This window comes from Canis aureus, chromosome 4 (genome assembly GCF_053574225.1).
Source record: "Canis aureus isolate CA01 chromosome 4, VMU_Caureus_v.1.0, whole genome shotgun sequence".
Classification (NCBI taxonomy): Eukaryota; Metazoa; Chordata; class Mammalia; order Carnivora; family Canidae; genus Canis; species Canis aureus.
The window spans coordinates 10,645,491-10,661,743 of NC_135614.1; the positions used below are offsets into that span (position 1 = coordinate 10,645,491).

At 51.1% G+C, this 16,253-nt stretch overlaps 1 protein-coding gene across 2 annotated transcripts in view; it reads right to left on the bottom strand.

Moving 5' to 3' along the window:
- Window positions 1–14,773, bottom strand: part of GALNT2 (polypeptide N-acetylgalactosaminyltransferase 2) — a 190,213-nt gene extending 175,440 nt beyond the window's left edge. Inside the window, exon 1 of one of the 2 annotated variants that reach the window (XM_077894546.1) lies at window positions 14,569–14,773. In XM_077894546.1, coding sequence (XP_077750672.1) covers window positions 14,569–14,694 — 126 coding nt within the window. In that variant the 5' untranslated portion in view covers window positions 14,695–14,773. Of the gene's footprint in view, window positions 1–11,356; window positions 11,441–14,568 lie in introns of those variants that run through there. The other variant, XM_077894547.1, reaches the window with a different exon arrangement.
- Window positions 14,774–16,253: the final 1,480 nt, after the last annotated feature.

Consider the following 16,253-nt stretch of genomic DNA (forward strand, 5'->3'; position numbering starts at 1 on the left):
ACCTACAGTTTCAAAAGCAAGTCAGAAACTGAACTAATGAAACTAAAAGAACGTTTACTAATTAAAACCTTGTGGAAAAGTTTTCAAATAACACGTTGCATTCGGATAATAACAGCTCAAGATATTGAACAAACCAATTGCCAATTAGAGTTAAAAAATTAATTATACAGTCACAGAGTTAAAAACCACATCCTGGTGTAATTTGCAAAGATGAGAGATTAAGGGGTAAAAGTGGGAAATAAGCTCTTGGTAACCACGTGCGGGAGAAGGGGCCTGCCGCGGCCCCCAGAGCCCGCGCTGGCCGCCCGGGGCCCTTGCCCCGCTCACCCCGCCGCCCCGGGCTCAGCCTCCACGCTGGAGAACGAGCAAGATCTGTGGGAATCCCTCCCGGCCTCACCCCCCTTCCACGGTGAATGTTCCAGGCCAGGCCCGTGGAGGTGGAGGGGCTCTCTGGGAAAGGAGGCTCTTCTGCTTAACCACGGCAGAGGGAGGCCAGCTCCAGTGGGCACAGAAGCCCCAGGCTGGTGAAAGCCAGCCACGGCGGACAGCCCCAGCCAGCTCGGGGTGCCAGCACCTGCCACCCTACCAGCCCAAGAGTTTGTGTCAGCACCAGCAGCTAGGGGCACTTAGCACGTAAGTTCCAGGCCCCATTCGGACTTATTCTTCACTGAACAATCCGATGAGCTACATAAATGAGGAAACGGAGGAACAGAGGAGTTAGGTAACTTGCCTGAGTTTCCACAGCTAACTGGAAAAGCCAGACATCCAACCCAGGCCTAAGGCCGCCGTGCCACATGTCCCCTTAGGCGTGTCGCCCCAGAGCCAACTGCCCACAGAAGACTTCTCTGCACAATCTCTCTGGGCTCCGCAAGACCACTTCCCGAGGCTCCAACATGGATTTACTGAGCTGTCCTGGCAACCGCCCCGGAGACTCAGTCCTCCTCCAGACACTCAGTACCCCTCCGGACACCAAGCAGGCTGCGCTTACCGGTACCCAGAAGTCCTCCCTCATCACACACAGAACCTGGGTCACCAAGACTCCACTCTATGGGCAGCTCAGACCCTGAACCCACTCTAGCCCTGCACAGAGGCCTCCTACCCTCTGCTGAAACCTAAAATAAAGTCTCACAGTCCTGAGGAGAGCTCTGCTTCAAGATACCTATGACACAGGTGGTTAGGACACCAGCGCTTTCTAGTGCTTGCGTGAAAAACTAGACCGATGGCATCATCAGAAATCCCATTCTGGGGCCAGTGCAATGTGGCCAGGAGACAAGCCTCCGCGGCCCTCACGCGGGGATGCTCCACAGAAGGCCCCACCGTCTCTGAGGCCTGCACACCCACCCTCAGGCTGGCACTCCGATCTCCTAAGAACCCAGGCCGCTCCCCCTCCCAGCTCACTGCCAGCTCCCACACACCAGCAGCTCTCACTGAAAAAGGTTACCGAGATGATCCCCAGCCCCAGCAATCAGCACCTTCCAGGCCTGCAGCTGTAGCTCTGCGTTCATACACAAGAAGCCTGTTTGTGACTTGTCCCTGACTGCAGCTCTAAGACCAGGACAGCCACAGCTGACTTTCTCCAAAGCCGTATCTTAGCTGGGGGACCATGACAATTCCAGCCACGACACTGCTGCCATGTGACCTGGGGGGCAAGTTCACCACCTTGGGGCCCGCAAAAAACCACATGCGTGAGTGCGGGAAGAAAACTAGCTCCTGATGTTCTTCTGGGCAGAGAGAAATGAAAGAAACGAGCACTGTCTCTAAAACTGTTTCGGGCATCTCTGTGACAAGGCTGATACAAATTTGAAGTACTAGGAATTATAGAATTATACCTTCCAGAACACATGCATTATCATACATTTGTCACAAGTCGCTCATTTACAAATCTGATGTAAAATATGAGGTGTTAGCGATAATATCCTGCTGGAGAAACAAAGGGGAATAATGTGTATTTATTAAAGGTCTCCCACCCTGGCTTCCCAAATCATCCCCAGCTCCCACTAATGGACTGTTTATGCCAACAAGCAAACTGCCCAGGATGAGTGGAAAAGCTGGCAGAAGGACTAAACATAGAAACGTGCTGTCTGCCCACTCACACCTGTCAAATGAGAAGGATGGAGTCAACATAATATAATAACCCACCAAATTCAGGTGGGTGACAGGGTCTCTGGGCCACCGAGCAGGCTGGTTAGGTGTAAGCAAACTCACAGAGCACCCTAAACTGACACTCTACCATCAAAATGATCACCAAAATTAGCCATCTCCTAGGAGTTTAAATAATTTTTTTTTTAAGATTTTATTTATCTGAGAGAGAGAGAACACAAGCAAGCATGAATAGGAGAAGGGCAGAGACAGAGGGAGAAGCAGACTCCCCACTGAGCAAGGAGCCAGACAACATGGGCTTGATCCCAAGACATCAGGACCTGCCTGAGGAACACAGACACTTAACCGACTGAGCCACCCAGGCGGGCCTAAATAATTTTCATAAAAGAAATGGTATCAAACATAAGAATATTTTCCTTGTTATACGGGTGCCAATTCCAAGATCTTAGGCAACCCTGAAGCATCCTTTGGAAGAATCACCACTAGACATTCCTAAATTACAGAGGATACACAAGGCTGATTACGTCTTTGCTAACTATGATACTGTGATTTACAAGAAATACAAATTTCATCCACAGTTCCTGGCTCATGATTCCCCAAACCCTTGAATTTCCTGGGAGCAAAAGGAGCATCTTTTCTCATAATACTTTAGTCTCTGTCTTCTGTTCCTGAAAACTCCTTACAGCCAGAAAGGTGAAAGAAATGTCTCCTAATTTATAACAAGCCCCCTCCCACAACTGGGGTTATGTTAATGAGGTGACTTTTGAAAAGCACCCGGGGAACCAACCACAGGACTAGAGGGCTGGAACTTTCCATCCCCTGATTTCTGGGGGTGGCTGAGGAGGAAAAGACTGAATAAATTACCAATGGCCAACGATTTGATCAGTCATGCCTTTGTAACAAAAACCCTAAAGGAGGGGGTACGGAGAGCTTCCAGGTTGGAGAACCAGAATGCTTCCTTATGCCACCATGCCAGGCCCCAAATTCCATGAGGACAGAAGCTTCTTTGTTTGGGACTGTGCCCTGCGTATCTCTTCCTCTGGCTGTTCCTTCATATCCTTTGATGTTCTTTGTAATAAACCAGTAATCTAGTCAGTAAACAGGCTTCTTGAATTCTGTGAGCTGCTCTAGCAAACTAATTAAACCCAAGAAAAGGGTGATGGTAACCTCTGATTTACAGCCAGTCAGTCAGAAGCACAGGGGACAACCTGGGCCTGCAGCTCTGGCGTCAGAAGTGGAGGAGAATCTCATAGGACTGAGCCTTTACCCTGCGGGACCTGGTGCTGTCTCTGGGCAGACTGTATCTGAATCTGACCAAACTGTAAGACACTCAGCAGGTGTTGGGGCATTGCTTGGTAGAACCTTCCCTGTGATGCACATGCTGGAAACTGAGAGCAGACACCTTCCACTGACTCTGTCACTAAGCCTTCAAGTTGCTTTTTAAAAAATATTAGTTTTCACCCGGTTTGCTAGTTGTAGCTACGAACAACTGTAAATTTCTTTTTAAAAACATTAATGAGGGATCCCTGGGTGGCGCAGAGGTTTAGCGCCTGTCTTTGGCCCAGGGCGCGATCCTGGAGACCCGGGATCGAATCCCACGTCGGGCTCCCGGTGCATGGAACCTGCTTCTCCCTATGCCTGTGTCTCTGCCTCTCTCTCTCTCTGTGACTATCATAAATAAATAAAAATTTAAAAAAAATTAATGAAATTTTCAAAAGTACACAAAAATAAAATAGTAGGATGGACCCCAGGTAACCATCAGCCAAATTCAATAACACATAGCCCTATCTTATTCTCCCATAATTTTCCCTCCAGACATGGTATCATTGCATCCATAAACACTTAAGATTGGATTTACAAAAGATTAGGATTTTCAAAAAACAACCCCAAGATTCCATTAATAAAATTAATAGTGATGCTTTATAGTTCATCTACTATTCAGTCCCTATTTGACTTACTTCTAATTTTTTTTTTTCTTTTTAGGTCTTTCTCTAGTTGGTTTGTTCAGTGATCCTGAGCTCCATGAAGGAAGACAGAGTATCTTGCTCACTTCTGCAGATCCCAGAATTCAACAGGGTAATTTGTAAATAGAGATTGCTCCAAAGTGTTTGAGTGGGTTTGTGCTCATCACTGTTCACCTCTCAAAAATAAAAAGTAAAAAAATAATAATAAATAAATTTAAAAAAAGAAGTAAACTTCTGTTTATATGGATCCTGAGAATTAGGTCATTACCAGCACATGGTCAAACATACAACAGACTAGCAGCAAAGTCTACATGATGCATGTCAGTGGCCTGGAAGAAAATCCCAGAAACAACAATAAAGCTCTCACAGTCCTCAGAAACCAAATCAAGTGGAGAAGTAGATGGTGAATTGGGAAATCAGAAAATATTCCCAAATGAGTAAAAAACTGGCTAACTCTACATAACTGCCAAGCTACATTAAAAGCCCAGAACCAAGAGCTTTTAGCGCTTTCATTGATTTTTTTTTAATGCTGCATCACCAAAGGTCTTGGTGGCACAGATGACTTTGAGGAAAATTGGCACAAATATCTTGGGGTCAAAAACTAGATACTGGAAAAGTTTTAGGAACACCTTACCCCTACACTTCATGTGTATTTTCCTTTTTATCTATGTACAAGAGTGATATATGGAAAAATCAATGTCTAATTAAGTCTAAAAGAGCTCTTTAAATAAGTAGACAAATAAAAATGTTAACTGATAAAGAAACCATGTGTCACAGTTCAATGAACAGTGTTTTTTCCTTGCCTACTGGTACATAAAGTGGTGGTTTTATGAATAATGGCATCTTAGATTTGATCAAAAGAGGTATATTCTATATGAAGGGGAAAATCAGAGATTATCAAAAGTGAGGAGCAAGAAAAACAAGTGGGTGAGCTTGTCCACACGAGGGAAGAGGGAAGGAACAGAAGTGGGCAGGGACAGTGAAAAGAGGAAAAGAAGGTGAGCCTCGTGAAGGTCACAGCAAAAGCTCAAAATCTTGGTCAGTGGGAGAGCTCCTGAGGTGGAAAGAGCCAAGATAATGACACTTGAAGCTTCCCACGCTGGCCAATCGGCCCATCATCAAGGACAGCCTTGGGCATCCCCATGCACAAGAGGCACCGCCACTTGCCACAGCCTGATAACAGAGTATTAGTTTATGGGCATCTCCCAAATGCAGACCTCTAATTTCCATCAACTGCTCAGCAATCCCAGGTGATTCAGCTTAGACCCTTCCATTGAAGTGTGTCATCCTTCTAGAGCAGTACCCTTCCAGGAAGGAGTTCACTCCTTCACTGGCCTCTGAAGAAGCAAAGTCAAAGAAACCATCCCAAATGCTCTTAAGTCTGAAAGTCTTTAAAATTACCTTTCCTTTGCTGCCATGCAAATATTCCAGTTGTTTCATCCAGAAACAATTGTTGGCATCATGCATAACCCCCATAAAGGACCTAAGATCCCTCATAAATGCCAACATTTTCTCTGAAAAGCAACTGGATGCTCCCACTTGAGAACGAGGAGAATCTGCAGTTTCCTACCATGCCACCTCCCTACAACAGCTGTAGGCAATGAAGTCACACATCCATTTTATTTCCCACAAATACTACAGATTGCAGAGCATCAACGTAGGCCACGTTGCCAAGCACAACCTCTCCAAAGCCCGGGCTTCAGGCAGGCTTCTGACCTCTGGTTTCCTACAGGCTGGTTTTCCTGCAGGAATCAACAAGCCCCATCGCCCATAGCAACTCCCAGAGATTACATCACAGTGGAAATCCTGCGCTGGAACAGGTGTGCAGGGACCGCAAGGATTTCTTGTTAAGTGATAACATGCGTGGAAAGCATTCTATCAATGTGCAATGCCACTTAACAGTGTACTCAACAATGGACAATGCATGCTTCCCAGGTCCAACTTAGCATCTCATAGAGATCAGCCCAGGAATCAAGCAACGAGATTGTTCCAAAGGCACATTTTACTGAGTTGATGAGCAAACTAACCTGCAGGCACATAAAGCAGCCCCAGGTCCAAAGTGGGACACAGGGGCATGGGAGCAGGCGTACCATTCTCCTAGGATGGGTACACGTGGCCCAAGGCTCCACGGGAACAAGAAGACCCTGTTCCCACACCACACAGGAAACCCCACCTGTGACAAACCAAAGGTATCAATCTACAGAGGTAAAAAACTAGCTCATTTATTTGGCAAAAGTCAGCAAAAGGAGGCATCACGAAGACAGGACACAGCTAAAACCACTGGCTGCGTGTGAAGCGAAGTGAGTCCCAAACATTCATCTGCTTCCAGTTTTGGCTCAAAGCTCACTTCTCCAGTGAGCTGGACCCCCACTCGGTTCCTATCCCCTCCCTCTGCACTTGGCACCTTTCTTCACACTGCAGCGGCTACTTACCTATCCTGGGTTTCGTCTAGCTCCCCACTAAAATCAAAGTTCCATGAGGACAGGGATCCTGCCTGTTATAGTCCTGCCACGTTCCCAAGCACCCAAATAGTGCCTGTCACACACTAGGTGTTAAAGAAATACTCATTGAAAGGATGAATGAAAGGGACCAGAGCCTGTTTTGACTTCTGCTCCTGCCAGAGGGGCAGCTGGGGACGGTCGTCTTCAGGACAGGCAGATGGCGGATGGAGAACACACAAAACCTCTCACGGCGCAAAAGGTTAAAAAATGAAAAAGGCAAAACAGACTGACACTACCATCAAAGCATTACTATGAGTGCTCCAAAATGCCTTCCAGGAATGCTCTGACAAGGGGCAGCAGGATGAGGGCATGCCAAGAGCACGGCAAGGCCGGCTCCCGACAGCAAGCCACATGCCACGCTGCTGGCCGCCAGACACCTTCCAGGCCCCGAGCTGCCACAAAGCCCACCACCCACCGAGGCCTCGGGAGATTCCTCCCAGCAGACGACTCTGGGTCAGCCATCCACCAGCTCCGCCACCTTAGGAAAGTCACTCCCCCTCTCTGTGCTTCAGGCTCCATCAGTAAAATGACAGAACCGAAGGGGCTATCAGGAGAAGTCACTGAGTTCATATTGACAGAGCAGCGTTAGGACATGGCCTGGCACACAGTGGGTGCTAACAGCCTAAGTGTTTATTTGATTAAAACCCTTGCCCAGGGGTTCCACCCCTGACCACACAAAGAGGCCATCCTGTTCTGCTAGGATCTAACCATAAAAGTCACAGAGAGAAAAGAAATGAAAGTTAACATAGACACAGCAGTGGCTCTCAATGAGGGACGTCTCTGTCCTCCAGGTGACACTTGGCAGTGCCTCAAGATGCTGTTGGTTGTCACATGTGGGGTCAAGGCCACGGAAGCCACTAAACACCCGATGATACGCAGTGTAGCCCCACACAACAAAGATTATCTGTCTCCAAATGTCAACCAGGTCAAGCCTGAGCAACCCTGATCGGGGGTGATCACGCCCCACAAGGACACTGACAAAACACGTGTCCAGTTTGGGGCTCTGGAAAGTCAGTAACTCCGTCCCAGCCAGACTGACCATTCCTCCCCGCAAAGAATCCCCAGGCCATAAACAGCTACCCCGGCAGGATCGGGTAACCAGCACTCAGGGCCCGAGAGACCCTGGGGAGGGCAGAGGGCGAGGAGACAGAGGAGAGTTTGCCCAGGCAGGCGGCCCAAGGCAGCTTTGATGCCCACTCTGGGCCACAGTGACCGGCCCATTCCACGTCCCCAGACAGCCACCCCTCAGCCGCTGCTCCACAACAGCCAGCTCCTGTAACACGTGGGGCTCACGGCACAGAATTCCCAAAGCCTGGCAGAGCTGTTTCAATTTAGGCCCGGGAGTGAGATTCTATGCGACCGTTTTTGGTTTTCTCAGACCCAGCCCCAGTGAATCACTGCCTTCTACATTCCAGCCTGCTAAGAAACCCAATGTGTATAAAACGACATGTTTCCCAGGCCTGTAATCCCGGACATGACGGAATGCAAAAATGCCAAGTGTCTCACTCTATGCTCCAAGAGGCAGAGTGAGGGCAGGAGCAGAGATCTACCTGCCTAGGCCAAGGGACCAGGGGTGAGGGTGACGTGCTCCACCAGGGAAGGCCTTGTTGGCTCCTTGAGTCTGGTTTTTGGTTTGTTTTTTTTTTTTTAAGATTTTATTTATTTATGAAAGACAGAGAGAGAGAGAGAGAGAGAGAGAGAGAGAGAGAGAAGCAGAGACATTGGCAGAGGGAAAAGTAGGCTCCCTACAGGGAGCCCGATGCAGGACTCGATCCCGGAATCACGACCTGAGCCGACAGCAGATGCTCGACCGTGAAGCCACCCAGGTGCCCCGAGTCTGGCTTTTTATTTCCTAGAAATGGTCCCATGATCAGAAAGGAGAAAGGTGGAGGAGGCTCTCCTGAGTAGACAGGTAAACCAGACAGGTCCTCCTGGTACCTCCTGCCATGGAACCAATCCTTAAGGTCAAGCACATGGCTGAAGGCTAGAGAACCTTCACACCAGCTAAGAGACAAAGCCTGGTTCCACTCTGTGGGCATGAGTGTCAATAGGAGGGCTCCCTCCAACACGCAGGCATGAGTGTCCACAGGAGTACTCCCTCCAACACATTCAATCTAAACTCTCAAAGAAGGGACATTCCTTACCAGGCCCAGCCTTTCCTAAAACCCTCTCAGGTGGGTTTGCTTGTGGAAGTACCAGGAGGTCTGCCTTCAAAAACTTCACCAAAAAGGCAGTCTGGAGGCAAGGATCCAAGACAACAAGAGGGGAACAAGGGTCCCCAGTAGCAGAGACTCAAACACACCCTCAAGGGGAAAGATGACCCTTCAGGTCAGAGAAGTGAGACCAGGCCAACGCTTCCTTGGATCCAAGCGGCACACTTACATGAGTGATACTCAGCATGTTTAAGTATCACTGTGATGTGGACGCAGAGGTAGGGTACAAAAGGCCCCTGCAGTGGCAGCTTTCAATTCTTTGGTTGCTGATCATGGTGAAGGGATTCCCAAGGGAAGAGACCAGGATAGCCAGGGGCTGGGAATCATTCAGAGTCTTAGGAGTGACATTTACTTACCAACCAGTATGGAAGCATCCCCCTATTTTAATCTGTGTGGCATCACTGTATGGGTGTGTTTCCATTTGGACATCCACCCAGCTTATATGTCTCAGCATCATCTCATCCATGCAAACCTTCCAGAAGAGGATTCACAAGGAGAAATGCAGAAGAACAAAAGCAGGGAGTGGATTTGGCCAGGTTTGGCTACTTTTCTCATCCCTCGAATTCTGCTGGGCCAGCTAGGAGGCTGCATAGATTTTCTTTTTTTTTCCCCAGGAATACCCTGAGTCCTTCCTGGGATCTCAGCCAGAACCTCAAAGTGAACTCCTGTGTGTGCCTGTGTCTCTGCCCCAAGCAGTCTCAGCCTCACCCTCATCACCATCACCACCACCACCACCACCACTACCACCACCACCTCCTCCTTCCACTAAGCCAACTGCCTCGGATTTGCTAGAAGGTAGGCAGCATAGCATTGCCTGCTTTGAAATCGACATCCTCCCAAACTTACTTCCCACTCCCCAAAGATCTGAAAAACATGAATGGCAGAAACAAAATATTATATGCATATAGAGATATAAATGCGTGCATGCCCAGTCATTTTCCTGACCACCTCTTGATTACCTCTTCCTCTGATCCAAATAGGAAACCCACCACGCATGAGGAGGTATGGTGGAGAGATTTACAGAGGGCCTGAAGGCCACGTACAACCTCTACCAGTTGGGTCTCCTCAACCCTACCTCAAGGTTTGACAGCCTGAGCAAGCTGACCCTACTCTGTACTGGGTACAGCCACTTCTTTTCCATTTTTGCTAGAGGGTTAAGGGAAGCGCTCATTACTTTGGCACTGTTTATCAGTCACAATCTGTTTCCATTATGTTTGAGCACCCGGAGGCAGCCACAACATAACTTGGGAACAGGGAAACTTGATTTTCTTTAGAGAAAAGTTTATATTACAGTGCCATTTGTCAGATTCTCTGGCGATAGTGTTTTTCCCCCCTCTGCTGCCCTCCCTGCCTCAGCTTCAAACTCTCATTTCAAATGGAATTTCTTTAAACTCCAAACTGATTATAGGTGGCGAGGTGTAGTATGGGTCCCCTCCTGCACATACACCCACAGACTCACATATCTACTGACACCCATCAAAGCACATGGCAGCTTCATGTTCCACCTCAAACCACTCAGCCGAGAGCAGTCATAGCTCCCCTCCCGCCAGGAGAAGCAAGGCTGCAGAGACAGAGGGGAGCCCAGATCGTAGGTGGGGGATGGAGCAGGCTGGCTTCCTTGCCACAGGAAGTCTCCACTGAAGGGCACGTTTATCACACACTCTGTTCACACAATCGCCAGAGAAAGATGTGCCTTCCATCCAGCTTGCCTGCTGGCTGCCAACAGGTGGGGACCCCACTCCTATACCGCAGCTAGGCATGAGAGAGCTGGCGCAGTCCAGACTGCGTCCCCCAAAGGCAGTCCTTAATGTCATTCAAGGTTCTTTAGAACAAGCCCAAATAAACCAAACAAATCAATCTCAGAGGAATGGATGAAAGCTAAAGAAAAAATAAAAACATCAACGATTTTCCAGAGAGCCAGAAGACACTGCAGATTCCTGGTTCAATATTCGGCTTTTTCAAGGAGTATTGTGGCTTTTTACTTGTTCTTTATCACCACCCCCAGCCCCAAAACCATTTATTCAGCATCTACTATTTCTCAACACCTACTAATGGCATTTAGCTCTCTGCCATAAGGTGAAAATGATTATCGCCACTGTAAAGATGAAAAACTGAGGGTCAGAGAGTGAATTAGTAAAGGTCACTAAGCAGAAGGTGATAGAGAGCTAACGTCACTCAGTGCCAATAAATGGATTCATGCCATTCCTCTTCCTGTGAATGTCCATAACCCAGCTCAAGAAACATGACTGTTTCCCTGATAGACCAAACTGAGAATCAGTGAGTCAGCTTGGCATGTGAAGCCCTCTTCGGCCCAGTCCCCACCTCCTTCTCCAATTTCATACCCCACTGTTCCCCTATACACGTGCCACACTCCAACCAAGTGAGGTCTCTCACCACTCCCTCCTCCCTGCAAATGCCTCCTACAAGAATACCGCCCTCCCCCCAGCCCTCCATCCTCGAACCCCCAAAGCCCCCCAAAGTGAGGGCTGCAGCAGTTCATCCACTCATCAAGGAAGGATGGGAAGTGAACAGGATGCCCAGGCCTTGGTCATGTCCTTCAGCTAACACTCTCACCTACCTCCCGAGGATGTGAGCAGCACAGACAAGGGATCTCAGGCTGGACATGCTCTCTTTTGGTAGAGATCATTCTTCACAAACTGGGAAACCATTCCCTTTCCATCCTCAACGGCCACACTTTACCCAGAGGCAGGCTCACTGCAACAGAAATCCCTTCTTCTCTTCTATAGCTCTATCCACTGCCAACCTGCCAAGGCCTGGGGAGACTTAACATGATTAAAATTGTAAAGCATTTAAGATGTTTGAAGGAAAGGCATCATTGAAGTGCAAATCATCAATTTGGGGGGGGGGGAAGCAAACTATGGGAGGAGTGCAGAGATCTATACATGTGTAAATGGTATAATTTTAAACATTATGCATAAACTGATTGACTACCCACCCTGAACCTCAGCATTGAGTCCCAAATGGTGCTGCTATGCCCAGATTGCTTTTGAGCACCTGTTCCTGTTCACTGTATTAGATCTGCAATCTGAGGTGAGTTGACTTTGTGGGTTTTGCCAAATGGAGAATAACAGTCCTGAGATCAGTTATTTAACAGGCAGGGCACAGAGCAACAAGCCCGGGCAGGGGTGCTGAAGCAGCAGAAACACCAGGCAGGCTCCCGTCAGACAATCCCCCAAAGCCTAATACTGAAGCCTGGTACCCCGTGAAAAACATCAGGGCAGAGCGAAACGTGCTAAATACAGAACAAGAGCTTTGACTTATTATAGCATAGTATGAATCAAGAGAAGAAACATTAATTCCACTTGCATCTAAAAAACTATAGCTATTATTTACATTCTGCCTTCACTTGCATACCACATGATCTTTTTTAAGTCCATACTTTGCAAGCCCCCCCCCCCCCAAAAAACCCAACAGATTTCCTTTCATCATAAGGATGAACTAAATTTGAAGACTCTTTAGTCTTTAAATCCATGGAAACAATTCAGGAGGAAGGAAGACTACCCAGTTTTACACTCTAGGAAATTCAGGACAGCGGGGTTCTATTCAGGCCCTCCAGAATGGTCTCGCAGCTTCGACTTTTATACCAGCATCCACAACCCTAAGTTAATGAGTCTTTTGCTGTGATTTCAAAAGCTATTGCATTTACACACCTCTTCCTCAACTGACAAATCACTAAACCATTCTAAGGGCTAGGATTAAATTTTATGGTTCGTTGACAGAAAGAATAGAATCCCAAATCACCAATCCATGTATAATTGTTCATTTCCCACACATTTTTTTCCTACCTGATCTCCATACCTTCCCATTGCCACTAGGTCACAAAGAGTTCTTGGATTTTTTTCTTTCAATTAAGGATACCCCTCAAAAACCAGCGGCTGAAGGCCACCAGGGAGAAAGCAGCCTCTCTGGATGCTAAGGACACACTGTTGCTGTTTCTAATCACAGGTACTAAGGAAAGTACTAAACCCTAGGAAAGAGAAATACCAGTGTGGCTTATTTGTTTGTTTTTCTTTTGCATGAAAGGCAGAAGGCTTTGCCAGGTCCCACCAGCATACCAGACCTTGCAGACCTGCCAAGGCCTAGTTTATTGCAAAGCAAAGTTTTGAAAAGAATTTCAGTTTAACATGAGCATAGTTTTTAAAGGGCTGCAGTGCTCCTACTGGATGCACTGCTCTTCACCATTCAAGAATAAACAAGAGACTTCAGGTACATCTACAGCAGTTCTCTGCATTAAGAAAAGAAAAAGAAATTGGGCTAAGAGCACCCTGTTGGCGCAGAACTAAGCTAGGCCAATTCAGCACATGGAAAGACTTTCCATTTCTGTTCCCTCCAGATAAAGCAAACCCATGCAATTTCCCAAGACTCAAACAAGATACCTACCTCCATCTAATACCTTCAGGTGAGAATGAATGAATCAGTGAATCAATGACACAAACAAGGGGGGAAACCTCAGAGGCGGCCAAACCTCAGCGTTGACTTCACCTGTCTGACTTGAAGGCTAAAAAGTCTGTTCATGCACGGTCGGTCCCGTCTGGCTTGTTTCAGAATACCATTCGCTAGTTCCAGCCCAACCCGCGGTCCACCTCCATGAACTCAGAATTTCCTGGGTTCGCGGTGACACTAAACGCCACAGTAATGAGGGTTACAGGATTTTGGAAAAGGTAGCGCTGCTTTCAAAGCCTCTTGCCCGCTAAGCGCCACAACCCCGCGGGCGGCACGTGCCCAGCCAAAGCCCTCCGCCGGCAGCGCGCGCGGCCGCAGGACCCCGCCGTCGGGGCTTCCCTGGCCGCCCCATTTCCTCCCGAAAACGCCCGGCTGTCGGGGGGCTTATGCGGTGCCCGGGGCCTAGCCCCTCGGCCCCCGGGAGCCTGCTCAAAGCACGCCCATAGGACAGGGACCACCCCCGCGTAACCAGGCAGCGGGGCTGGGAAAGGCACGCGCAGGGCGCCCGGGCCAGGCGGGGCCAGGAGGGTCGGGCCGAGCGGGCCAGAGCCTCGAAGTCGGGGGGCGGGGGTGTCTGTGGCCGGCCCCACTCCGGGCGAGGGGCGCGCGGGCCCTCGGCTCACACCCGCCCAGGGAGCCCCTTCTCTCCGGCACCCGGCTGGCTGCACCCGCCGCCGCCGCCCCCAGGGGCGATGGGCAGAGAAAGCGGCGAGACCCCGAGCTGACCCCGAGCTGCCCCCCAACTCCCGCCGCGCGCTGACAAGGGGGAAAGGGGGGAGGCTCTGCAGCGGCTTGTATCAAAGGGCTGGAAAGAAACTTGGACTCCTCTCTCCCGCACACGGCGCTTCGGAAAGGCGGCCGCCTCTCCCTCCTCTCCTCCCCACCCCCTTTTGTGCGTCCCAACACCCCCGCCGCTAAACTTCCCACCGCAGGGGACGGGGCTCCCGGCGGCCGGACCAGACTCAACTTCAGTTACGCGGAGCAGACAGAGGGGGACGTCTACCCGGAGGACGCGCACGGAGGGGCAGGGGGGCGCCGAGGAAGGCGTCCGGGGTCCCGCAGGGCCGCCGTCTCCCGAGCCGGCCGAGCGCCGAGGGCCCGGTGCGCCCCTGCCCCGGGGGGCCGGCCGGGAGGCCGGGGGAGGGGAGCGGGGGCCCGAGCGGAGGAGAGCGGAGGGGCGGGAGCCCCCGTCGGCGCCCGGCCCGCCTCGTCCCGGCGCGGGGTCCGCAGCGGGGCAGGGGGCGCGTCGGCGCGCGAGGGGCTGGCGGGGGAAGGGGAGCCGGGGGCTCGGGGGCCGGTCGGGCCCGGGCAGGGCGCCCCACTCACCTTCCTGCCGGCGCCGCCGCCCGCGCCCGCGGCCAGCGCGGAGCCGCCCCCCGAGTACATGTAGTAGGCGATGCCCAGCACCCACAGGAAGGCGAAGCAGAGCAGCATCCGCGAGCGCCGCCGCATTCTCCCCTCTCGGCCGCCGGCCGCGGCCGCCGCTGCTCGCGAGTGCTGCCTGGGGCCGGCGCGGGCGGGGAGCGGGCCGGGGGAGGAGCGGAGGAAGGGGAAGGGCGCGGCGGCGGCTCCTCCTCCGGCGCGGGCGGCTGCTCGGCGGCGGCGAAGGCGGCGCGCGCCCGGCGCCCGAGCTCCGCCCCGGGCCGGGAGCGCGGCGCGGCGCCCGAGCAGGAAGCGGCGGCCTCGGAGGCGGCGAGCGGGTCAGGGAGCAAAGGGCGACCAATCGGCGGCGGCTGCGGGGGCCGGGACGCGGGCCGGAGGAGGGGATTGCCGCGTCTCCATGGCGGCAGCACGCGGGGCTCCGGCGGGAGGGCGTCCGCGGGCCCGGCCCCGCCCCGCCCCGCCCCGCCCCTCTGCGTCCTCCCCGCCGGGGCCCGGCCGCCCCCGTGAGTGACAGGTGGCGGCCCGGCCCGGCCCGGCCCGGCGGAGCGCGCGCACGTGCACACACACACGTGCACACACACACGTGCACACGCACCGGGGCCCGCCGGGGAGGCCGTGGGCGCCCCGCTCCCGGGCCTCGGGACCCCTCGGGCTCGCCCTTCCCGGCCCGCCCGCCTGAGTGCTTTGGTGCAAACCCGCCTGCTGGACCCGACTTCGCCCCTGCTCGCTGCAGTTTTCTTTCTAATCTCGCAGCAAAACATCCCTGGTCCCCAGTTGTCGATTGTAGGTATTTATTTAGTCAGAGGTGGGGGCCCACGAGTAGAATGCGAGCGGTCAAGGGAACGTTTTTCCGAGAAAATGGACAGCCCTCAGTAGCAGGATTATTTTTGTTTAATTTTGTTGTTAAGAAACGCGAAAGAGGAAGAAGGGATGCGACGTATTTTGTTTTTTCGATCTTTTCCTTTGAATGTGTTGCTTTCTTAAGAGAAGAAAGAAGAGTTAGCACATAAACATCTCGGGAAAATACATCTGTCTCGTAACAGATCTCTGTAACCTTGACGATGCCCTTGCCACACGCAAAGTTTCCCCGTGCTCCTAAGAAAGAAAGAACTGTTACTTGGCGCTGGTTGTTTCGAACGCGATTTCAGGAGCTTCCCCGTCTGGAGGATAAGGCAGCTGCCTGAATCTGAATCTCTACTCACCAAAATACAAACACAAACAAGCCTTCGGCACCGCTAGGAGGGGGAATGCCGGGACTGAACTTCTAATTACTTCTTAAGTAGAAGAAAGAAAAGACATCCGATTCCAGCAGCGCTCCTTGCACTGCTGCCAAGGACTTAAGTGAAGTCCCGGCTTAAAGCCTCTACAAAGAGAAAGTCCAACACCAAAAACTAAAACTGAACACAGGTCAGGTACTTAACAGGGAAGAGGTTTGAAAGAGAATGGGACAGGAGGTGGCAGCCTTGAAGAAGCCTTGCTTCTGGGAGAAGTCAAATAAATAAAGAGAGGGTAATGCCCTTTGGAGGCCTAGCAGAGAAGGGAAAGAAGGAAGTACAAAGGGCAAATTAAAGATCCTACAGAAATAAAAGACGGCCAGTCCCTCCCCCAGACAGTTATCTATTAAAAAC